This window comes from Martes martes, assembly GCF_963455335.1.
Source record: "Martes martes genome assembly, chromosome: 7".
Classification (NCBI taxonomy): domain Eukaryota; kingdom Metazoa; phylum Chordata; class Mammalia; order Carnivora; family Mustelidae; genus Martes; species Martes martes.
The window spans coordinates 70,369,107-70,393,930 of NC_137894.1; the positions used below are offsets into that span (position 1 = coordinate 70,369,107).

At 37.9% G+C, this 24,824-nt stretch overlaps 1 protein-coding gene across 4 annotated transcripts in view; it reads right to left on the bottom strand.

The window, feature by feature from the left end:
* Positions 1-24,483, bottom strand: part of ATOSA (atos homolog A) — an 81,653-nt gene extending 57,170 nt beyond the window's left edge. For all 4 annotated transcript variants that reach the window (XR_013967111.1, XR_013967112.1, XM_080808336.1 and 1 more), the window contains exons 1-2: positions 24,311-24,483; positions 23,065-23,181 (exon numbers count right to left, since the gene is read on the bottom strand). Coding sequence is in view for 2 of the 4 variants with exons in the window: in XM_080808336.1 (XP_080664462.1) it covers positions 23,065-23,080 (16 nt within the window). In the remaining 2 variants the exon portion in view is untranslated. The remainder of the gene's footprint in view (positions 1-23,064; positions 23,182-24,310) is intronic.
* Between the last annotated feature and the right edge of the window lie 341 nt (positions 24,484-24,824).

The window sequence follows — 24,824 nt, forward strand, 5'->3', positions numbered from 1 at the left end:
ATATGTAACTTCTTTTAAATACAGCTTATACTTAACAGCTTTTATTTTAAAAAAACACCTCCTGCTCCCAAATACAGTTTATGCTTCTGGCTAACCCCAATTCTCTTCCCTGCAGTCTCATTTTTATCACATTTTCCCCCTATTAAAGTGAGCACATTGTATTTTGGTTTCTTTTCTTCTTATTCATTGTTCAGATCAGCATCTTAATAATCTTTTAAGCAAGGCTATTCAAAGAAAATATGAAGCTAAAGAAAATTCCCTAAGTTCAAGTTTTTTCAAAGTGAGATCATTTTTCGAGACCTATTTATTAAAAAATCTATGTAAAGCAAACACTGCAACTGCTAAATAGCTACAGAAAATTGGAAGTTTAAAAATAAAGCCGTTAAAAACACTTCATTACACACCTTCTCTGTGAAGCCCTTTGTTTCCACTGAAAACCATACTGGGATCCTTGTATAAAAGAAGTTGCCTTCTGGCTGTCAATAGCTACACAGTCAGTAACTGAGGGATCCAGATGTCTGCAGTGGTTAAAACAAATGTTCAGCGGTGGGTGCTGATTCCGCTTCCCTCTGTGTAAGGTTTTCCACAAAGGCAGCAGAGTAAGCGCACATAGCAACAGCACTCACAGCTGATTGGACGAGGGTGTGCTCAGCCGCCCCTGCTTGCTAGGTCCACTACGGCTTCCTGTCTACTTGGCAGCATTATCATGTTGTCTTTGCTCTTCTTACCAACTCAGCTGTGTTTAGGCAACTTGAAAGAACGGCAGAACCATCTTGACAAAAGTATTCTAGCATTGAGCCCCTAAAAAGTGTGCCTCTGGATGTTTTTTAAAAGAGAGAAATTCATAAGGCAAACATTTATTTCAGTATTTCACAGGAAACAGGATAAAGGGGGTGGTGGAGGGAATCAGCTTATTATTTCACATTTCCAGTAAATCAGGTTCTACCAAGATAAACCCTCTGGAAACATAAAATCTAAAAATTTAAAGCAATTAGAATTGAATATCAACCCCCATCTACCTAGAACAAAGAATTACTTTACAACAAACTTCACAATTCTTAGAAAAGTACAACCTGTTCGTTAAAATGGGATAGGGCATAAAATAGCCCCCCTCAAATTTATGCAATGCCTATTAAGGGATAAGAAAATTGATGTTAACAGATCAGAAAAAGACCTAAAAAGAGAAAATAGTTTCTTAGTAAACTCTTACAACAATAAAGATTTAGCTAGGTATTTGCTCTAAAATGTCTCTTTTTACATTAAACAACAATATTTAGCCTGAATTCATCTATTCTCTTTACCATAAAATTATCTGCAGCTGTTGAAGGCACAGGAGATTTTCTTCAGGTTTCAAGTACTGGACTTCAATGTACCAGTCTACACTATCTCTGAAGCTTAAAGAAGAACAAAAATCCCTCCCAAACTTGCAAAGATGTTTTGGGGGAGTTGATGCCGGTGGTGAGATAAACAGATATGAAGGATCAGAAAAATTCCCTTTTAGGAAATATTTCCCCTGAATATCACATAAACTAGGATAGTGTTTTTTAAACTTTTAAGGCTATTAAGCTCTTTTTATTTACATTTTTCCAATAAAATGCATTATTAGCAGCGGCTTTAGGATTTCTATACAACCGAGGTTTGTGGGAGTAGGCAGAGGCTACAGGAGCAGCACACTGTTTATTACTCAGATCTTTGTTTATCTGGAGTGTCTTGGGGGTAGGGAGCAGAGGCCAATGGAAATGTTGGCTCTATTTAGGCACCCCATGAGCAACATGAGGCTATTTTTAAATGAGAGGCCACAAACAACACTGCAGTTTCAAATCAGCCCGAGTCCGCAAGATTCCTGCCCCTGAAAAAGCTTCTAGGATCCCTGGAGTTTACAGTATACAAAAGTAAGAGTACAAAGTACAGAACCTGTAAGAGTTAAACATCATTATCACCTTAGTATAAAGAAAGAACCTGATCACTGGCCCCAAAATTAACCAGAGGGAGAGCTGCTAAGCCCTCTGAGAAATAACAAGAGTGAAGATGTGTTTGGGAGCACAAGAAGCCAGTGAGTTAAGTGGCTCAGAGAAAGAAGGGCATACTAGAACATTTAGTTTGGAGTCAGGCCAACCAACCTCGGTTCAAAACCTGAAACTGCCATTTACAAACAAAAAGACCCTATACAATTTACTAAACTCCTCTGAGCCTCTGTTTTCTTATCTGTAAAATGGCATCAACTCACATGGCTCTTGTGAAGGCTAAAAGGTGCTCTCTGTCAGCCAGACTGGACTTTTAGTTACTAAAGATCCTAAGCTTCTTCAAAACTTCGGAGTTTTTGCAAATAATATTTATTCCTCTTCTACTGGAGTGGTCTCCCACAATGCCTTCAGTTGATAGGTCTCAGCTTAAATTCCTCTCCCCCAGGGCAGCTTTCCCTGACCCAAGACTCATCTTAGTCCCCCTATACCTCCTGTTTAGGACTTAGTTCATAGAAGTTTAAATAATTATTTGCAAAATGACTGGTTGAATGACATTCTCCTCCACCACCTGTAAGTGCTTTAAAGAGAAGTACTATGTTTGTCTACATTATTGCTAACCTAGCACTATGCCTGATTTATGTCCCAAATAATAGTTAATTTAATTTCACAATTATGGGAGGTAAACAGAACAAGTATCATTATCTGCACAGTTCAAATAAGAAAATCAGCTCTAAAAACTTATTTACTCAAGTCATACACCTAGAAGTGAAACGAAATAAAATTTTTTAAATTTTTTGATGAATAAGTTTATAATTCAAAATTAATCTCTTCTGTCAAAAAAGAAAAGTAATATACAATCCCTAAATTATTTTGGAATATTTTCTTTCAGTTATAATCCTCAAACTTTTAAAGTAAAGGCTAGTGATAGCCTCTATCTATAATATGATTAACATACAAAGAGAACTTATAAAAACTAAATTTAGCCAGGAGTGCCTGGGTGGATCAGCCAGTTAGTGACCAAATATTGATTTCAGCTCAGGTCATGATCTCAGGGTCATGAGATTGAGCCTTGCATCGGGCTCTGTGATGAGTGTGGAACTCAGTTAAGATTCTTTCCCTCTCTCTCTGTGCCCCCCCTTAAAAAAATTAAATTTAGTCAGGAACATGTAACTATAAATGAATAAAATGCACACGAGACATGCCACCTTAAAAAGTAAAATCCAACAAAGAGATTAAATGAAATGCTTCTTCTGTGCTGCCAGTTTTCCAAAAAATTTCACAATGGCACTTTACTTAATTCTGAAGAATGCTTGCTTTCCCCTGCTTTTATCTTGGTACACAAAGCTATAAATGGGTATGCTATAAAAGAATGGCATGTTATCTACTTTGTAGGTCTCAACAGCCTACAAGCTAAAAATCTGAATAATATGAAATTCTATACTAAATGTTAATCCCAGGTTCTCAATTCTCAATCTCCAACCATGAAAAGCCCCTTTTCCTCCTACAACTCATATAGCGTGGTCAAAATTGTGCTCTCCAAATGGACAGCTCAAGAAATATAAATTACTTATATTATCCTCATATAAGGAAATAAATTAAAAAGGAGGTCTTCCATGAGTTTTTTTTTAAACCACATATTCTAAATATAAAATGGAAAAGTCTCAAATATCAACTGTTTCAGATCAGCTGTGCCCTCCATTAGCAGAAATAATTGGAAACTATCTAATTTTAAGATACTTTAGAGATAACCATGCTAATTTGGATACTTTCTAAAGCAGATACACTGCTACTAGACAAGGGAAGAAAAAAAAAAAAAGAACCCTTTACAGGTAATGATATACTAGCTTCTATGTAGGTAGGCCCACGGCCCAGGCCTGGTGTCAGTCTCTTTATATACCTATGTCCTCTGCCCCTGTAGCAGTTACCATTCCCAAAGATGAGGAAACTCGCTTGTTACTTGACCAAGTAGAGTAGAACCAAAATGGAAAAGCCAGGATTCAAATTTTGATCTTCCTGAATCTAACATGCATGCGCTTAACCAATGCTATCCTTCCCTTAACAACTCCTTTCTTACATACGTTTCCATAAGGCAAATATGGCATCATACAAGAATAAAGTTTAATTATAGAAATCTCAGCATTTTCCATTTATTACTCATTCAATAAGCACTATTACAGCTCCATTATACCTTAAATCTGTCACTGATACTGTAATCACAGGATGGGAAAACAGGATTTGACTGCTAAACAGGGAGCCAGGCCATAGTAATAGAGTGATCATTACATGAAGACACAGAAGATTCAATCTGTAAAACTTAACTACTTCATATTCAGAGATCACATACATAATCCGGAGAAAGTAAAAGAAGTGGAAAAGAACATGGACCAGGAGCCACAGATCTGGGCTCTAGTGTAAACTCCACCTTTAATCAACTTTATAATCTCAAGAACTTCTCCAAAAATTGCTCATTTCTAAGTCAGGAATCCCTTTTTCTTTTCTTTTTTGCCTGTAACATTGGTTTGTTGTTAGGACCAAAAAGATAGGATAAAATTATTTTGAAAACAGCGATGTTCCACACAAATAGAATATCATCTTCTTCTGTGGTCTCCTAGGGGATAGCAATGTAAACATGTTTGCATGAAAAATCACCCTCATTACTGGAATGATCCTTTAAAGCAGCAAGACAAAACGGAGGAGAGCCGTAGTCTAGTAGTTCAAGATCTCTCTACTTAACAAACTGTGCTATCAAATTATTTAACCTGAGTCTATTCCTTTACATGTAAAGTGGGAATAATAATTTCTCTAAGAGTTATAAATCACCTATCCCAGGACTTGGCTCTTAAGCAACTGAAGTCGTCTCTTTTCCTTTGCAAACATCACTTCTATAGGGTATTAGTTAGTAAAGGGCAAATGTCCATTCCCATACACACACACACCCCAATAAGGGGCAATTACTATTAATGAATAGTATCATAATAATAACAAAGATAAGATTTAAATTTTCACTACTAAATCTTTATGACATTGATATTTTAAAAGTTTCTTAAATAACATCACATTTAACAACACACTTCACAGTTCAATAACAAATTTGCAATAAAGACTAAATAATAGGGTGCCTGGGTGGCTCAGGTGGTTGGGCAGCTGCCTTCAGCTCAGGTCATGATCCCGGGATCAAGTCCCACATTGGGCTCCCAGCTCCACGGGGAGTCTGCTTCTCCCTGACCTTCTCCCCTCTCATGCTCTCTCTCACTGTCTCTTTCTCAATAAATAAATAAATAAAAATCTTTAAAAAAAAAAAAAGACTAAATAATAGCTAGAATTTAACATTGTTAACAGTTTTGGAAATTAAGAAATTTATGGTTTTTCTCATTAGATCACTTTTTATTCAAAAACAAAATGTTATACTATTAGGTCAGTACTGGGATAAATTAAGCCGTAATTAGTTACATTAAGCCATAAGTTACTCACATGGAGATTCCCAGCCATCACTATTGCTGAAATGATTACCCAGTGATCTGTATTCATTATGAAATGGTACAAATAAGCTAAGTGGCCAAACAGCAATCCAAAAATACTGTGTTTAAGAGCTAAAACATTTCTTAAAATTAAAATATTAAAAAGTACCTAAGAGACTTAATTGGGTTTCTCATCCTTCAAAAGATTTGGGGTTATGATGACCTAGATTAGCTCCAGGAGCAGAGTCTTGTTTACAAAATCTCAGATCTTGGAGAGAAGAAAATGTTCTAGCCTGTTTTTTGGCATCATTCATACTACATTGTTTAAAATGAGCTAGAACAGGGGTTATTTATAATCTAAGCTACTGGACAAACACTTCATCTAATAATATCTTGTACACACACTAGTCAGACTTACTAAGTTATCAAGATCAGGTTTATGAATTCATTTTAATATCCTATAGCACTTTTTATAAATTAATATCATTATTACCTAAAGCATGTACCAAGATGCACATGGGTTGCTCTTTACCTATACCCATACTTCTTTAAAGACAAGTTCTAGGATGTTGTTAATCATCTGCTATCATATTATAAAGAATGGTATGTTTGATTCAGTCTTAAAATCTAGAGCCATCACAATTTTTTTTATTCTGTTAATAAGATATTTTACTGAAAGTATTTCCATGGAAATTAGTGTATCTTTCTTTCTTTCTTTTTTTTTTTTTATAAGAACTGTTTCTTATTTTTTTTTAAACCTTTTATTTATTCATTTGAGAGAGACAGAGAGCACGAGAGGGGAGAAGGTCAGAGGGAGAAGCAGACTCCCCATGGAGCTGGGAGCCCGATGTGGGACTCGATCCCGAGACTCCGGGATCATGACCCGAGCTGAAGGCAGTTGCCCAACCAACTGAGCCACCCAGGCGCCCAGAAATTAGTGTATCTTTCTTACACTCATTTGTCCCTTTGACAATCTAACTTTGTGAAAAAAGAATATTTTGTAGATAAAGAAACTGAACCATAAAGATTAAGGCAGCTGGTAGATCACCTAGCTGAATCACCTAGCCCAGGTTTAATTCCAAGTCCTATGTTGTTTTTTTTCCCACAACTACCTATCACCAGTACCTATCACTGAGTAGAAAACCTCTACTAATTATGCCCATAGTCATACAAATGAGATTCTGCATTTTAAATTTTGGAGAATGTTAGCAGAAAGCTGGTTAAATGAAACAGCTATAACAGAATTAAATAAACCTCATGTAGCTTTAAGAGAGCCTGAATTGTTAAGTTCCCAAAACACTAATACTCTATTTGCTTGCATTTTTTAAAATTTTCATATTTCAAATAGTCTTGTTTCCAAATATGACTAAACACTCTGGCTACCTATAACACCTCAAATGCTAACATACCAGAAACTGAACTAATCTTCCTCTGAATAGGATTCACCATTATTATTGCTCCCAATTCCCTAAGCTTGCAAACTTTGGAGACAATCAAAATAGCCATTAATTATGTGTTTTTAAGTGCCTGACACAACCATTTTATTCAGGTTGTTATTCCATTATCACGAAATCAGGTTATGGCATTATAACAAACCTACAAAATGAATATTTTTATTACCTCAGTTTCAACCTATGAGGAAACTAAAGCTCAGAGAAGTTAGGTAATTTGATCAAGGTTACACATAGCAGATGACAAAACCAGAACCTGAATCCAGGTCTTTTTAGTTACTTCCAAGTGCTAAAATAATCTGTAGATTTAAATGTGCTATCAAATTAATTTAAGGGGTTGGAAATATCACTTTCTTTTTAAGTAAAATAGGAAAAAAAAGATAAATTGCCACTGCAGAGCAAGATTAGTAATGACTTGTGTTTGAGGGGACAGTGTTGGGATGGAGCAATGTCAATTGTTTTTGTAATTGTGGGCTGACAAATTTTAAAGCCAAGGCTCTATGTGATACTGTCTCTCAATTACCACCATTCACTGCCATGTTCCCAAACAGGTATTTGGTTCAACCTTATCACATTCACCAACATGGACTTTGAAAGCACATATTAAAGGCTGATGTTAAGTTTTATTTTACTAAATAGAGTTTAAAAAAGCAGCAGTTGCTAGGGATTTACAACCAAAATTCAAATACCTCACATGCTGCCACAACCATAAACCCTTCTTTACCAGGGGTGACACTACATTACTAGAGACACAAAGGTTGATCTTTAAAGATACAGAATGTACAAATTCTGTAACTTACTGCATATACTTTTTTGTGGAGAGGGAGGCAGTTGTTTTCTTTTTCCTCATTTAAATGCTATAGTCAATTGGTCAAAGCTGTTCATTTGTTTATTTTTTAGTTTATACAATGATGTCACCCAGAAAGCTGGTGGAGAGTACTTATCACTGACTCCCCTCAAAAGTTTCTAACCTTTCAGACCAGGAAGATCTTAGCGGCATTGCCTAGAGGGCAAAATCAGTAAGGCGTCATGAACTGGGCACCTCAACTGAAATTTCCAATTACTGAGAAATAAATTTCCATTCCTCGTTCTCCAATACACGCACATACACACACACACACACCTATATTCAAACCAAACATGTTTTAGATTACTACAAATAGAAGAGGGTTCTGGAATGTAGGAGTTCTACAGATCTGTGCAGGCCATCTGATACACTCTTCCTCTGGGCCACTTCCCCTACTCCCCACCTGAGCCTTTTTTAACAAAGCACAGGGTAACCTTCCAGTCTCGATTTGTGTGTTGACTCAGGAAAAAAGTCAGAAAAGACCACAGGTTCCAGAGGCCATGTTAGTTCTTGCTCATCATTGCATTTCTGGCACAGCACATCATGAAGATTTGTTTCAGAAAACAAAGGGAAAGGGATCCAAATATCTAAAGTTTTACAATATTTAACAGTAAATTCTAAAAATGGGAAGTTACGCTACAGATACATTAAGTAATCGCTAATATTTATCACAGAAGGCATTGTTCATAAGATTTTTTTTAAAAGATTTTATTTATTTATTTGACAGACAGAGATCACAAATAGGCAGAGAGGCAGGCAGAGAAAAGGAGAGAGGGGAGAGCAGGCTCCCCACCGAGCAGAGAGCCCGATGCGGAACTTGATCCCAGGACCCTGAGATCATGACCTGAGCCGAAGGCAGAGGCTTAACCCACTGAGCCACTCAGGTGCCCCGTTCATAAGACTTCAGATGACTTTGAATAAAAACAAGATTTTGTCAAAATAGGTGCATTTTGGTAAAAACACCTTAGAAATCAACCATTTCTGAAACAAAGTCCAAGTGTTCTGTCAAAATCAAGACAAGCATTCCATGTTGTCAATCCCCTGACTTAAATAAGAGTCAACAGAAATTATAAAATATTATATGCAATATCCTACAGAACACAGCTGGGGAAAATTATCTACCTGAAGCTATACTTAAGCTCTTTTAATACAGAATGAAATGAATTATAGAGTGTGCTAGTAGAACAGCAAAATGGCTAATAATTAGGATGACCATAAAATTCTTTGTCTAAACAATGACACATTTAGAGTGAAGGAAGACAATCTTGAAATAGGATTGAACAGAGGTAACAGATGTAAACCAGGACCATCCCAGTTAGTATTTCCATCCCATCCCCCAAGGAAATCTGAACTTTGTATTATGGTTAAATAGGGATATAAAATGGTTAACTCAAATTATTTTAATTTTTTTTAATGAGAATTTTCTTACTCCATGCAGCTCACTGATGTAAGTCAAAAAATTTGTATTTTATATTTGAAATAATTTATAACTGTGTATCAGCTTTTCAAATGCTCTTTAAAAAAAGCTAACCATGTACAATTCATTACATCCTAGCATACTTCTATTTGAAAGGAAAAAGAAAGATCAAGTCCTCACCCACAAGGCACTGATGGTGATTAAGTATACATAGGGAGTTAAACATTTTTTCAAGTGTCTAATAAACGGCAACTCCATACTAACCACTACCACAGGTGTGAGGGAATTAGTCAGATGTGTCCCAAATTCCCGGAGAACAAATCTTCTAGAAAGGAGATAATTTAATGTGAGCAAAGGAAGGAAATACAAATTATGGTGTATGTTCTGTTCTTTCAGATCCTAAAGCATGGCCGCTCTTTCTAAATTCAAGACCCTTGCACATACCACTCCCTTGGCCTGGAATGTTCTTCCCCTCAGGACTTATATACTTGGCTCCTTCACATCCTTGCCTTACTTTCTCAGAAAGGCCTTACCTAATCATCCTAACCAAAGGTGCTTTTCCTGACCTCGGTTAGTCACTATCTTAGCCTTTGTAGGTTCTTTTCAGAACACTTACAAGATGTACCTATTGGGGCGCTTGGGGCACTCAGTGGATTAAGCACCCAACTTGGTTTTGGCTCAGGTCATTGATATCAGGGTCATGAGACCGAGCCCTGTGTGGAGCTTTGCATTCCGTATGAGTCTGGTTGATTCTCTCCCCCCACCAAATATATATATATATATTTGATCATATATATATGATTTTTTTAATGAATATGTACTTAGCTTACTTGTTGAAGAAATGTTGCTATATTTCTAGGTAATACTTTATTTCTTCAGAATCAAATACTATTCTAAGCACTTTACATGGATTACCTCATTTAATCATTATGATAGACCTTTTAGTACTATAACTATATATATATATGATATATATATATATATAACTATAACTAGCCCTGTTTTTCATATGACAAAATTAAAGGGTTTTCTCTATATTTCTAAGTAAGCTTTACCGCTAATTCTTGATTTTTAAATTTCACATTATCTAGTTACAAATTTCATTATATTGTTAATATATAATAATGTTAAGATAGAATCACCTAGCCTGTGTTTCTTCCAAGTTCCTTGAGGAAGGCTGATTGATCATTATGTCATTCCTGGTGCAGAACCTAGAGGCAGTTGAGCTCTTGCTAGAAGTATAGACACACTGGATGGGCTAGCAAGAAATTTGAGTTTTACTTTCATCGTTGGGTTACTTCTTTTTCTCTGGGTCTTGTTTTCCTAACTGTAAAATGAAAGAGACTCACACTTTCTAATGACCTTTCCAACTCTGATTTCAAGCAATAGCATGATTTCCAAAGTTAATTTCAAAGTAACAAAAGGATTTTAGTGTCCTGAGCTCTTGGTAATGGAATTTAATCTGTACCACTATGTAACCAGAGGGTGTTTTTTCCCCATTGTTAGCAATTCAGAGTTCCCTGGCAAGTTTTCTGCAACACAAGCTACAAGAAAAAACATAGGTCAGGGTTGTTATATGCTAGACTGTAGAAACAGGCCTCAAGGACCAGTAGTTAATTGACACAGTTATTAAGATTTGAATACACTTCCTCAAAGGCATAGGGTATATTCCTTATCCCAACTTCTGAATGAGTATTCCAACTTAAGAGCACACATTTCAGACAATTTTTAAGAAGCTATGAATAAGAGGATCTAAGATTTCTTGCTTTGTGTTCTTTCTACCATAATACACTGAATAAATCCCTCCTATAGCCAAAAAAATTTTTTTCTTGAAGCTTTGGTGTGAAAATGTTTATTTGGTTGGATGGCAGGGAGGAGACACGTCCATTTCCTCCTAACACAGGTAGGAAAGCTTATTCAGTACTTGGTGGGGGAGGATCTCCTTACTCCCATAGTTCACATGTGGTTAGAAGATACAAAGGCCTCTACTCCCAGAGTTTATGACGTTTCTGCCAGAATATGTCTGAGAAAAATTTCCAATTTTATCCAATTTTTTTCCTCCTAGTTCTTATAATACACAGCTGTTTTAATAGTGCAGTTTAACTATTCTGACAAAGGAGTATCACAAAACAATAGCTATGGCATTGTCAGTATTGTACACATGTTAACATTGCCAAGAATTTTCATAGAAGGGAACAATAATCCCTCATATATTACAATGAATGGTGGCAAAGGGGGAAAAAATGGACAAGAAAAGATTAGCCAACGTTAGAGATGAGTGTCTAGTAATTTTTATAACACCAGGTCATAATGTAATTTTGAGAGCTAAAAACTGATTTTAAGACTGCCATATATTCAATAATAATTCTTTGCTGGTTTACAGTGAAATTAAGTAATAGAAATCTACTGTCAAGGGCACCTGGCTGGCTCAGAGAAGCATGTGACTCTTGATGTCAGGGTTGTGAGTTCAAGCCCTACATGGGGTGTAGAGATTAAATAAATAAAACTTAAAAAAAATATATATATATATATATATGTGTGTGTGTGTGTGTGTGTGTGTGCGCGCGCGCATATAAATGCCAAACTGTTCTTCCAAAAAGTTCTCTTTAATCAGACCAAACTACTTAACGGTGCCTATCAAGTGAATGAAACTCAAATCTCTTATTGTGACATTCAAAACCCTAATTTTCCTCATTCCTAAGTAACTCCTACAATTCATGTTAGTCTATCTGGTACCCCTTGAACATTTTAATTGCTCAGACTGTTATCTCTTCCAGTCCTCCCTGTTTCAACCTCTGTAAACTTCTACCTATCCCAAACATACCCATCGTTTAAGTCTCAATAGAGATGTTGTCTCAGACAAAGAGTCTGTGCAATGAAATTAATCACCCCAGCTGAAATTATTTCCTACAGACTCTCATGGTAGACATTTTCACCATTTATTCATTTATCAAATTCTTATATTATATTTGTGTAGTTATTTCATTTGATCCTCTAATAACTTTGAGAAGTGGGCATAAATATTTCCATTTAGAAACAAAAACTGAGGGGCACCTGGGTGGCTCAGTCGGTTGGGTGTCTGCCTTCGGCTTGGGTCATGATCCTAGGGTCCTGGGATTGGCCCCGTGCTCGGCTCCCTTCTCAGCAGGAGCCTGCTTCTCCCTCTCCTCCCCACTTGTGCTCTCTCTTGTTATCTCTGTCACTCTCTGTCTCTCTCTCTCAAATAAATAAATAAAGCCTTTACAAAAAATTTACTTTAGGAACAAAAACTGATATAGGAGAGTTAATTCTTAGGGTTATAAAACTAACAAATCACAGGAAAAAATGCATAAAATTTTCAAGTAATAATGAATTCTATGGTATATTACAAAGATACTAAAATTCATGCAAACATTCATTTAATAATAAATATTTATTGAGCAGCTACTAAATGTCAGGCATCAGTCCACACATCGGGAAACACAGCAGTGAACAAATATCACTAAGTCCCTGCCCTTATGAAGCTTACATTCCTATTGGGGAGAAAAACAAAAAAAGTAAATAAATAAATATAGAACATCAGGTCAAGCAGTGATAAGGACTATGAAGAAAAGTAATGCAATGTAAAGAGAAAATAAAAGAGGGGTACTTTTCGTAGGATGGTCAGGAAGGCCTCTTTGAGGAGGCGACAACTAAGTACAAAGTCAAACGAAGGACAGGGTCATGAGACATGTACTCTAGAAGCAGAGAGCAAACGTTAAGGCCCCATGATGGCAATGTGCTTGTGGTGACTGAAGAAGATGATCAATGTGCCAAGAGTGCAGGGATCTTAGAATACGAAAAAAATGAGGTCAGAGAGGTAACCTGAGGCTTTAGGATGAAAAACATAATTTTTCTCAATTCAAATAAAATTCTTTTCAATCAAAAAAAATCCTGGAATTTCATAAATACTCATTATTCTCTTAAATCTATTTAGTACAAAGAATGTTTCTTTCAAAGGTAAATAAAATAAGGAAAAACCTGCAAATATCTTAATTGTCCTATATATGTGACCTAATTTTTCCCCCAAACACCAATACTTTTACTCACTTCTACCTTTACATATATTTTTTTAATATTTTATTTATTTATTTGACAGACAGAGATCATAAGTAGGCAGGGAGGCAGGCATAGAGAGAGAGGGGGAAGCAGGCTCCCCGCTGAGCAGAGAGGCCAATGCGGGGCTCAATCCCAGAACCCTGGGACCATGACCCAAGCCAAAGGCACTGAGCCACCCAGGTGCCCCTACCTTTACATATTCTTAAAGTATAGTTCAAAACCTTCCTAAATGTTGCTCAATATCAGGGTCTAACTCCTTTTCTGTAACAGGAAGCATTTTACTTCCTTAAAAGGCAACATGCCTAAAGACAATATTGGGACAACTTGGGAAATATGAATACAAACTGTATATCAGATATTAGCATTGTGCCACTGTTTGATTCCTTGAGTATGACAAATGCATTGCAGGTATGTAGGAGAATGTTCTTACTTTTAGGAGGTACATGCAGTGGTGTGATGGTAAATGTCTAACAGCTGGTCTGGAGAGGGGAAAAAAACCTGGTTTACAACATTACCAATTTCCATGTTGTAAATCACCACTATTGAGTATGACAAGCAACTAATTTGATGCAGAAATGGGAAGAAATGTACACAATCAGCTTTCTTATCCTGATACCAGTCAGTTCCATGTTGAAGTACTCAGGGTTGAAGTGTCATGTCTACAACTTACTCTCAAGTTGTAAAAACAAAAAATAAAAATGAAACCCCCCTCTTTTGTCTACCTAATCTACCCACCTATCTATTGTGAGTTAAAACAAAAGTGGTAAGATGTTCACAATTAACCAATGAAAAGGTATTTAATTGTGTGATTCAACTTTTCTGTGGGTTAAATTTTTAAAAAATTAGATACAAACTAAATTATAGAGCAAGCAATGTAAGAAGTTTAAGGAACTTCTCCTAGAGCTAATTCTTTTGTAAAATGATCAAATCAGAATTTTGTGCATCAATATCCTTTCATCAAGTACACCAAATATGATATGGAGTTTTAACCTAAAGTTATTTTTAAGAACACCATCTCTTACAGAGGGCACTTGTCATGATGGGCACTGGGTGTTATACTATAAGTGATAAATCACTAAATTCTATTCCTGAAACCAATTATTATACTATATGTTAACTAACTGGAATTTAGTTAACATATAGTATAATAATATAAAAAGCAATTTGCCAACATTATGTGATAAAATTACATATTTTTACTATTATAAATTTAGATAGAAATAACACACTAGAGAGGCACCTGGGTTGCTCAGTTGATAAGTGTCTGACTCTTAATTCCGGCTCAGGTCATAATCTCTCTCCCTGTGCCTCCACCCCTGCTCGTGCTTTTTCACTCTCTCTCTCAAAAAAAAAAAAAAAGAAAAGGAAAAGAAAGAAAGAAAGAGAAATATGATACTACTTTACAAAAGAAAATTGCTAATTTTGTAGATGAGAGTAAGTTTTATAAATGGCCTGATTTCAGATACTGATAACAAATTTTAATTCCATTCAAGAATATATAAGTTTGGTAAGTAGGAAAATAAAAAATGGGAACTTCAGGGACACCTGGGTGGCTCAGTTGGTTGGGCGGCTGCCTTCGGCTCAGGTCATGATCCCAGCGTCCTGGAATCAAGGCCCACATCGGGTTCCTTGCTCGGCGGGGCGCCTGCTTCTCCCTCTGCCTCTGCCTGCCACTCTGTCTGCCTGTGCTCACTCTCTCTGACAAATAAATAAATAAAATCTTTTTTTAAAAAAAGGGAAATTCATATTAATTTAGAATGTGAATCCCCAATGATGAATCAGTTGTGCTCCCAAACAGGTAAGTTTTTTTTTTTTTTTTAAAGATTTATATTTATTTTAGAGAGAGAGCACACAAGTGGGGCAAGGGGTAGGAGAGGAAGATAAGCAGACTCCAACTAAGCACAAAGCCCAAAGTGGGGCTCAACCCCAGGACCCTGAAATCATGACCTGGGCCAAAATCAAGACTTGGATGCCTGACTGAGTCACCCAAGTGCCCCTCAAGTTTAAGTCCAAATAGTGATCATACTTGGAATAAATATTACTTATTAATAGTGTGAATTATGACTAGATTCCCAGGCTAGGCTACCAAAGATTTTTTAAACCACAATGACCACTACTTGCAGCAACATGAAAGAAGTCTGAATTCAAAGTAGAAGGGCCATACTCCAAGCACTAAATCAATCCTGGGTAATATTCTAAAATGAAGAAAACAGCAATTTGGGGCACCATCTCGCCACTTTAATATTTTCAACATCCCTCCAGTGTCCACCTCTGCTTCAATCTCTTTACCCTAATACTTGCTCTAAATGTTCACTACGGTGTATTATCACCTAGAAATAGTTGGTGTATTCCAATTACATTTCAGTAAGGAGACAGTACGTTTAAAAATAGTAAAAATCAGGTACAATGTGAATGGATGTTTAGGCTGAGTGTCCCCAAGTAAGATGCAGTTAGCTGCACTTAGGAGCACCTGGCCCTTTGCTCATCTACACAAATGATTATGCCCACTGGGTAAACTAGTCAACATACACAGCACTTCATGGCTTATAAAGTTCTTTGACACACCTCACCTGAAGCTCAGAAGCAACACTTTGGGCCCAGTATATTTTACAGAAAACAGGTCTGGGACTTGACCCAAGTCATGGAACTAAGTGACAGAATGGGTCCTGAATCTAAACTCTAAATCCTTTGAGTCTTTTTCCTATTAACCTACCCTACCTCTTGTACTCATAAACCTGAAGTTCTTCAACCAATTTAACCTCTCTCCCTAGAGAAATAGCCAACAGGAACAAATTCTGCATGCTGGGTGGATGGCAGAGAGCTTGCAGCAAACATTTGTGGGTGGATCATTTGTTAATCAGATGTATATAAACAGGGACCACCTATACCAAATAGCTTTCACCTACTCCTTTGTTATTTTACAACATGGTATTTTAGTTCAATGAGATTTAATCAATTTTAAAATATAACTTTCCTTTAAGTTTATCGAGCAAACGTATTTAAAATCTATTTTTTAATTGTGCATAAACTTGTGATACTAGCCTAATAGTCAATAATTCAAACAAATCCCTAAACTGGCAGAATTTCAGCAGGTGTGAGTATAACAATCAGTGATTGCTGACCTCTGCTTCTACTCCTATTTGCTCCACAAACATTGAGAAACACTAATCATTCATTCATTCAACAAATTTATGTTAAGCACCTCCGATGCACCTACACTGAATCTACCATATATAAGGATACCTGCTAGGTGATGAGAATATAGCTGAACAAAAGACAAGGTTCTTGGCCTCAGGGAACTTAAAATCTAGTTGCGGAGACAAACAACAAGCATTACAAAATGTGTTCAATTCTGTGAAGGAAGTAAGACTGCTGAGACAGGGGCACCTGGGTGGCTCATTTGTTAAGCGTCTGCCCTCGGCTCATTTCATGATCCCAGGGTTCTAGGATTAAGCCCCGCATCAGGCTCCCTACGCGGTTGGAAGCCTGCTTCTCCCTCTCCCCTCCCCCTGCTTGTGTTCCTCTCTTGCTGTGTCTCACAGAATAAATGAATAAAGCCTTAAAAAAAAAAAAAGACCGCTGAAACAGAACAACAAAGGACATCTAATTTAATAAATATGAGAGTAGCTAACATTAATTGCACACTTTAGACAGGGTAGTCAGAGAAAGCCTCTATGAAAAATGACATTTAAGACAAGATCAAAAGGAGCCATCCATCTGATGCCTGGAGAGAAAGGCTTTTTAGGTAGAGGGAATAAGTCCATACGAGGCCCTGAATGATAATCAAAAACCTACAAGGTAGCCAATGGGGCTGGGCATGGTGAACAAGGAGAAAACAAAGCAAAAGTCCTTATTACTGGATGAATATCTTTCATATAAAAAGGAAACTATGGGGGCGCCTGAGTGGCTCAGTGGGTTAAAGCCTCTGCCTTCGGCTCAGGTCATGATCCCAGGGTCCTGGGATCGAGCCCCGCATCGGGCTCTCCGCTCCGTGGAAAGCCTGCTTTCTCCTCTCTCTGGGCCTGCCTCTCTGCCTACTTGTGATCTCTGTCTGTCAAATAAATAAATAAAATCTTTAAAAAAAAAAAAAGGAAACTATGAAAAAACTCAACTCAGCTTATTGTTAAGTTTCATTAGTATTACACATCAATTATTGTCTAATATTTTGATTTGGTACTGGCATTGTTACCCCGTCTATCCTGTTTCAGTTTAATACAAAAGTCTGATATAATGAAGGAATTATTCTGAGTTTTCATCCATTTGAGCAAAGACAGAATTAACTATTGACCAACTGACTTTGGTTTACATATTGAAAAAGAAGTACTGTTTCCAGGGTCTGCAATTCTGCTTTTTCACTACAAAAAAAAAAATAAATAAAATAAATCAATATTAAGTCAGAATTCTAAGTTTGATATTACTAAGTTTGATAGCGTTTTTTTAATATCCTCAGCCTCAAATGGGGGGAAAACATTCCCATAACAAGATACAAAGTTGAGAAGACAAAAAAGTAAATAAAATTTTCTTCATTTTTTTCTAAACTTGCTCACAATGTAGAATGCTCAGGTTCCACAGGTTCTTCACTTTTTGAAAAGGAAATCACCTTTTAAATCATGCTCCCTATATACACATTAGCCTCTTAAGTCTGCCTTCCAATTATCTTTTTTCTAATGCTTCAAAGAAATGACAGTGTTCCATCCACTGAATCATTTCCTTCTTACTAGCAAAAACAGGGAATGTCTATGTCAAACCCGTTAGTGTCTAATTTCAGAAGTTATAACAAGTCAGCAATTATTTCACAGCTACTGATGTGTCAGGATCAATGAGTGTCAATAACAGTAACTTTCAACTTGAGATCAGAGTGTGTATACAAAATATGTACAGTTGAATTAGCCCCTTTTTGTCTTCCCCATCTTTCTCTAAATAACTGACTTTTTAGAGTATGTCTCATAATAACAAAAGCAGTTCATATCTGAATGTTTACTACGTGCCAACCATAATTATCAGCACCTTAAATATATTTATTTAATCCTGAAAATAACCCAAAGGAAGATACTATTACTTCCCCCATTGTAAAGATAAAAAAAGTAAGGCAGTGAAGTTTTCAAGGCTGCAGATCTATTTTGTGTTTTCTGCAAGCCAGTTTGGTCCCAGTATCTTCTATTTTTACACAACTCATTGCTACCCATCAGAGTGTTAAGAATATATACTGAGCCTGCTTCAAATCTGGGTGAACCTTCTTGTTAGCTATGTGAACTTGGGTAACTTGCCAAATCTCTGTGACTCAGTTTCATTCATCTATAAAATGGAGATGACAAAAGCATCTACTTCCTTGAGCAACTGCGAAGACTACATGAATTGTACAGGTAAACTACTTTGAACAGTGCCTGGAACACAGTATGCACAAGAGTTAGCTGTTATTATTACCACCACCACCTCCACCTGGGAATTTAATGTAAAGCTGTTCTACTTAATTGTGTCAACATTTCTTTTCCTCAGACAACTGTCATTTCTATTGTTTGATTTACACTGGATAACAATGATCTATTTTAAGTAAATAAGCAAGGCAACAAATTCCCTTGCTATTTTGTTCTTAGGTCTTACCAGTTCTTTCCTCCTATTTCAGTTGCCTATGAAGGAATTGCTTGAGGCTAACAGGGTTGCAGTACACCCTAGGTAACTTCTTAAGCTGCTGTAATACTAAGGCTAAAGCCTAACTAAACTTGTATTATAATAGGAGGAGGGGGAAGTCTTAGTTCATTAGGCTGCTTTAACAAAATACCATAAACTAAGTGGCTTGTAAACAACAGAAACTTATTTCTCACAGTTCCAGAGGCTGGGAAATCCACAATCAAAGCACCAGCTGATTCAGAGTCTGAGGAGAGCTCAAAGATGATGTCTTTTCACCATAACTTCAGATGATGGAAGGGCTTTCTTGATCCACTTTTATATGGGCACTAATGCCACTCATGAGGTCTCCATCCTCACGACCCAATCACTTCTCAAAGGCTCTACCTCCTACCACCATCACTTTGTGGAGTTAGGATTTCAACACATGAATTTGGTAGGGAAGGGGGAAGAGACACAGTACTCCTCTCAGTTTTAACTTCAAAAAACATCTAATTGTTTGGTTATTTTGTTTGTGGAACAGGTTTTACACTAATAGTGTTTATTTAAGAATGATAAATGGCCTATAATATGCATTCACATTTGAATTGAAACAGTACGTTTAAATTATTAATTTATTGATGATTTACTAGATTTTATAGGTCTTAGTCTTTTGTAATTGCTGATAAGCCCACACAACATTCTTAGAACTGTCTGGTGAAAAACTGTTTCTAACCAAAGCATAAAGCATTAAGTTAGACTTATTCCCATTATACACAGAACCCGAGACTCTCAAGGATTAAGTAATTAGATGAAGATTACCTCCCTAACAGGTAATGGAACAAGGATACAAACATAGATCTGATGTGCTAATGATAACATCAAAGACTCATCTTTGGCTGCACTGCCCAAGTAATGTTATGTAACTACTTAGAAATTTAAAAAAAAATTTTTTTTTTAGGGAAGCCTGGGTGGCTCTGTCGGTTAAATATCCGACTCTTGATTTTAGCTCTGGTCATCATCTCAGGGTTGTGAGATCCAGCCCCAAGTGGGGCTTGGTGCTGTACATGGAACCTGTTTAATATTCTCTCTCCCTCTCTCTCTCTGCCCCTCCCCCCCAGAATTTTTCTTTTTAAACCTCAGACTATGGTAAAATACCATTAACTATTGTAAAATGTAGCTATTATCCTACAGTAACATCTTAGTTATCTGAAAGTACAGTAGGAGCTCTCCTAAGTGATTTTTGCTTAATCAATTAGCAAGATCCACCAATGCTTTCCATAGCCTCCATAAAGCAAACTGGCAGACAATAGGGAATAGGGTACTTTCCAGTTGTCTGCACATTTCTATTTCTACTAGTTGAGTTGTATGCTTAACTAGAACCTGGTGTTTGTACTCAAAAGTTGTTTATGCCACCCTATTTATAATAATTAATTTAGTTAAATATTACATAAACCCATGAAATGAGTGCAAAAAAGTTATATTCTGTGAAAACTGCTGAACGCTTTGGAAAGAACATATCTGATGAACATATATTCCTTCTTCCTCCAAAACAATTTCCTGTTGACTTCTGTGTACACAAGACACATATAAGATTCTGTGAAACATTAACAAATAATTTTAAAATGTTTTTAAATCTAAAAGATACTGTCCTCAGATTGCTCTGCAAAGTCTTACTATATTTTTAAGAAACCAAAACTAGAAATCTCAGGGGAAGGTTGGGGGGGGGGACTAGAAGTCTTAGGTGTATATTACTGGTGTGATTTTTACAGAAAAGATCAGATTAACTCTGAGAAACAGATCCCTTTTTACCCTCCAAAAGAAGCTTGAGCATAGATAAATAGATGGGTGAAATAATTAAAGCTGTTATTTTTATGGTTCCTCACTTAAACCGACTTTTTTTTAACTAGCCAACCTACTACTTATTTAGAAACTCTCTGAAGAGTTTAGCTGTATCCCGCTAAGCAAATATCTGTCTCTCTCTACACTAGAATTCATGTACTTTACTCAGATTCTAAAAGAAATCTGAAGGGTTCTCCTATTTACTCTTGTTTTATAGAGAACTCAGTGTTAAATATGGTTACTGAGTTCTCTAGCCCAGAGACTAAAAGCAGTGAAATTAAAAGGAGGGAAGAATAAACATTTTAACAACAAAGACTGAAAATTTAAAAATCAGATCTTACCAAAAAAATTCCCAAAAAACAAATAAAAACAAACAAACAAAAAAAACAGACTGAAGTAATTTAAGCTAGAGGTAAAACAAAACAAAACAAAACAACACCTCATGAACTTAAATCTATTGGGCATTTCTAGCCCTATTTTAGATGTCTGCCCACATATCATGATTACAATTGAAAATCCATTTTTGGCATTTAAAAAGTAAAGTTTTAATTATACAGAAAAATTCACATAGTTTCTTAGACACCAATGTAGAAAAAAAATGAAATATTACTGACATCTAGCTAAGTATTGCCTTTCTAACTACAGGCCAAGAAATCAACTCAGTGGGTTGTAATAGCAAATTTTAAAAATAGAAAGTAGAACAGAAAATACAAGACCACACTCACATAGTGAAGGTAAGTATGCTTTGTGAAAAGCTTCTTTCTGTTTATCTATACTATTTTGCAAAATTAAAGATATTACTTTAAAAGATATTACTTTATGGGCCTAAAGATCCATAGCATTATTATGAAAGTCTCAATATTAAAGTTGCAATTCTTTACATCATAATGCTAAAGAAAGCTATAATTTTAAAGAGAAAAAAAGTCACTTTTTTGAGTCTTAATAAATGTATTTATTTTTCCTAGTAATCAGTATGTACATGTGTGCATGTGTATATATACATATACCATATACTATGTAGTATACATATATATATGCATATATACATATTATATACCATTGTGTGTGTATGTGTATATATGCGTGCGTGTGTGTGTGTGTACGTATGTATAACATTGTGTTTGGTACTAGTTTGGGCTAAAATAGAGATGTATGCAAATATTATTTTTTAAGCTGTTTACAATCTTAAAGCAAACTTTAACAACAACCAAAAATTCAAAACAAATAGTAACTTTGGTTTTATTTGCTTGTTTATTCTGACATGCAATTACTGATCTTTTTTCCAAAAGTCACCAATGTAATCTAAAAGTTTCACCTTGGCATTCTACACAAGCAACCTCCTTAGTAACAACACACTTGATAGTATTTCATGCATACATAGCCAGTTTTAAGAAAGAGCCAAACACTTAAAACTAATTTAAACCACTAACTTAAGTATGGCTTTCTCCACTTCTTTCTAGTGTTTTAGAAGACACTATTACCAAAGACATATTTTTAATTAGAATAGAAAATTTGTCTTTTAATGCACTTTGAAAAACATATGGAAATAATTACCAGTTTATTATGTATCTTTTTAAAAATGATCATTTAATTCATAGGAAATAAATTAACATCTCTAATCTTAAAGCCTCAACTCTTTGTCATTTAGTCCAGCTCCCTACCAAATACAATAATCCTCTTCCAACAATGTTACTTGGACTCAAACCCCCATACAACTGAAAAGCCTTCACTCCTAACTACTACTATATAATCTTCTCAATTTGGTCCCTGTCCTTAATCAAAAGAAGATTGATAAATTAGTTTTTAATTCCTTTGAAGTCCTTGAAAAACAGAGTATACATTATTCTCATAAATCCAGAAAATACAGGTTTATTAAGGAAATGACCCATTTTCTCATACAGATATTTAAATAAGGCCATGGAGTACTTTGCAAACTTTTAGAGTTTGCCGAAAGCACAAAAATCAGCTAATAAAAACAATAATCACAATAAAATCTGTCAACTCAACCTTAAATTTCCTCTATTTTTCAAATTCAAATTCTCAAGGTGAAAAAGTCTGTAAACTTTAAAGTTCAAGTTAGATTGACTTTACCTAAAAATGAGTAATGTAAATGTAAAATGACGCCAACTACTGTGGCAACAGATACAAATGCTGTTCCTGATAATCTCATTTTGATTTACACTACAGTATCTCTTGAAACTACTGTAACTTCACACTTTTGAAGAATATAACCTCCCATCTAGACCCTAACTTTCCCTCCACATCCCTTCTCTATCTCACCAGCTGGAACCTGTAACAGAAACAAGTAGTCATATGTAATATACAAAGAATTGATCCTGCCACAAAACAGGTTAACACTTATAAAATGGGGCACAGAAAAAAAAAATCTACTTAAGTCATTTACCTCGGTCTGGCTTCATTTTCACATCCAATTTCCACCCAAGGTGCTGTGAAATACACTTGTGGGTTCCTTCAACAGGCTTGTCGCTGATTCTGTGGCTACTGCTCCGTTTTCAAAATGCTAAAAGGGACCAAAATAAAATTAATCTAGTCCTGCTCCGACACCCGGACCTTGCAAGAAACGTACTCTTAACAGGCCTCTTCCTGGCACTAACTGCGGTGACAGCACCATCGGCTGCTTTGAAAAAAGCCAAACTCTGTGCACCGCCTCCCCCATCTCCTCGGGCCGCAGCACCCCTCTCCCCCGCCCGTGTGCTCTCCAGGCCAAAGTGTCCTTCCTTGACACAGCGTCTCTGAACCAAAGAAAGATCTATTTATAACCTGGAGGTACAGGCAAGGGGAGAAAAAAAAAAAAAGGTTCAAGCAACACAAGCTAACTAACCCCTTTGAAAAAAAAAACGCCGCTGGGAACAGTGGCACCTCCGCAGTGGCTGGGAAGAAATCCTCGGTCCTAGTGCCTAGGCGCAGCAAAGTCTTCAGGACCCCCTAGCGCCTCCCCCGGAGCTCCGCCCGCCCCGCAGGGCCTCACCTGTGTAATTACCCTCTGGCTAGCCTTCCTGTGGCCACCGCGGCCAAGTTTACACAACAAAAGGGTCAGAAAGAAACGCGAGTCATCTCCTCGTGCCCAGCCCCCAGCCCCAAACGAACTCTACCGGGCTGTCCCGGGTCGCCCCCGACCAAGTCCCTGGCCTACGAGGCCGGGCCTGAGGTCGGCCCCAGGAGGAGTATTTACAGCTGGGCGCTCGCCCCTGCTCGGCGCAGCCTGCCCCGTGCGGGCCCCTTCCGTCCCCACACGGCCCCGGATTTCCTTCAGTCCCGCCGCACCGAGCGCAGCGCCGGCCCCTCTACCCGCCGGAGAGTTGTTTTCATGGCTCCCTCCGCGGACCTCTGCTGACTAACTCGCTCTCCTCTCCCGTCCCAAACCCTCCTCCTGCTGGCACTTCTTTCAGCCGCTCGCCCAGCAGCTCACATCACACTCCCACCTCAGACCCCAGGCTCCGAGAGGCGCAGGGCCGGCGAAAGCTGAGTGTGGCGCGCAGCGGCCCCCCGGGATACGTCAGAGGACCATGGGGGCCCGAGAGCACAAGCCCGACGCGGCTCCCCGGCGCCCCTGTGGCCATCCACCCCCGCCTCAGCCGCCGCCTCGCTCCGCTCCCAGCGCTCAGCCCGTCCCCCTGCCCGACGCGCACCCGAGCCCCGCGGCCCCCGGGCTTCGCCCGCCCGTCGCCCCGGCCGGCCAGCTCGCCCCGCGCCTTTGCCAGCTCCTCGCCCGCCCGCTGTATCTAGCTCTGGCGCCCCAGCTCCCGAGCCCCCTCGCTCGCCCAGTTCTTTCTCTGCTGTTTGCCCTGTCAAAACACTGCCCGGGTCACGTGTCCCAACAACAGCCAACCCACCGCTCGTCACTTCCTCCCCGGCGGCCTCCGCTGCGAGCGCCCGGTTGTTATGGTAACACGCCGCACGCCCCGGGGCAGCAGCCCGGGGCCTGGGTTTCAGTGCAGGTGCCCAGCGGCCGCACCGGCGCGGGGTGGGGCGGGGGCGGGGGGGGGGCGGGGAATGGCAGCTGCGAGGGCCGGGCAGAGGCCGGCAGCCCGGAGGGGCTTCGGGAGCTGCGACGGCGCCTCGGGCCCTGCCCGCGCTGAGAGCCGGCCGGCCGTGGGGCGTCTGGGACCAGGAATCGGAGCTGCGCTATTAGAGCGCAGGGTA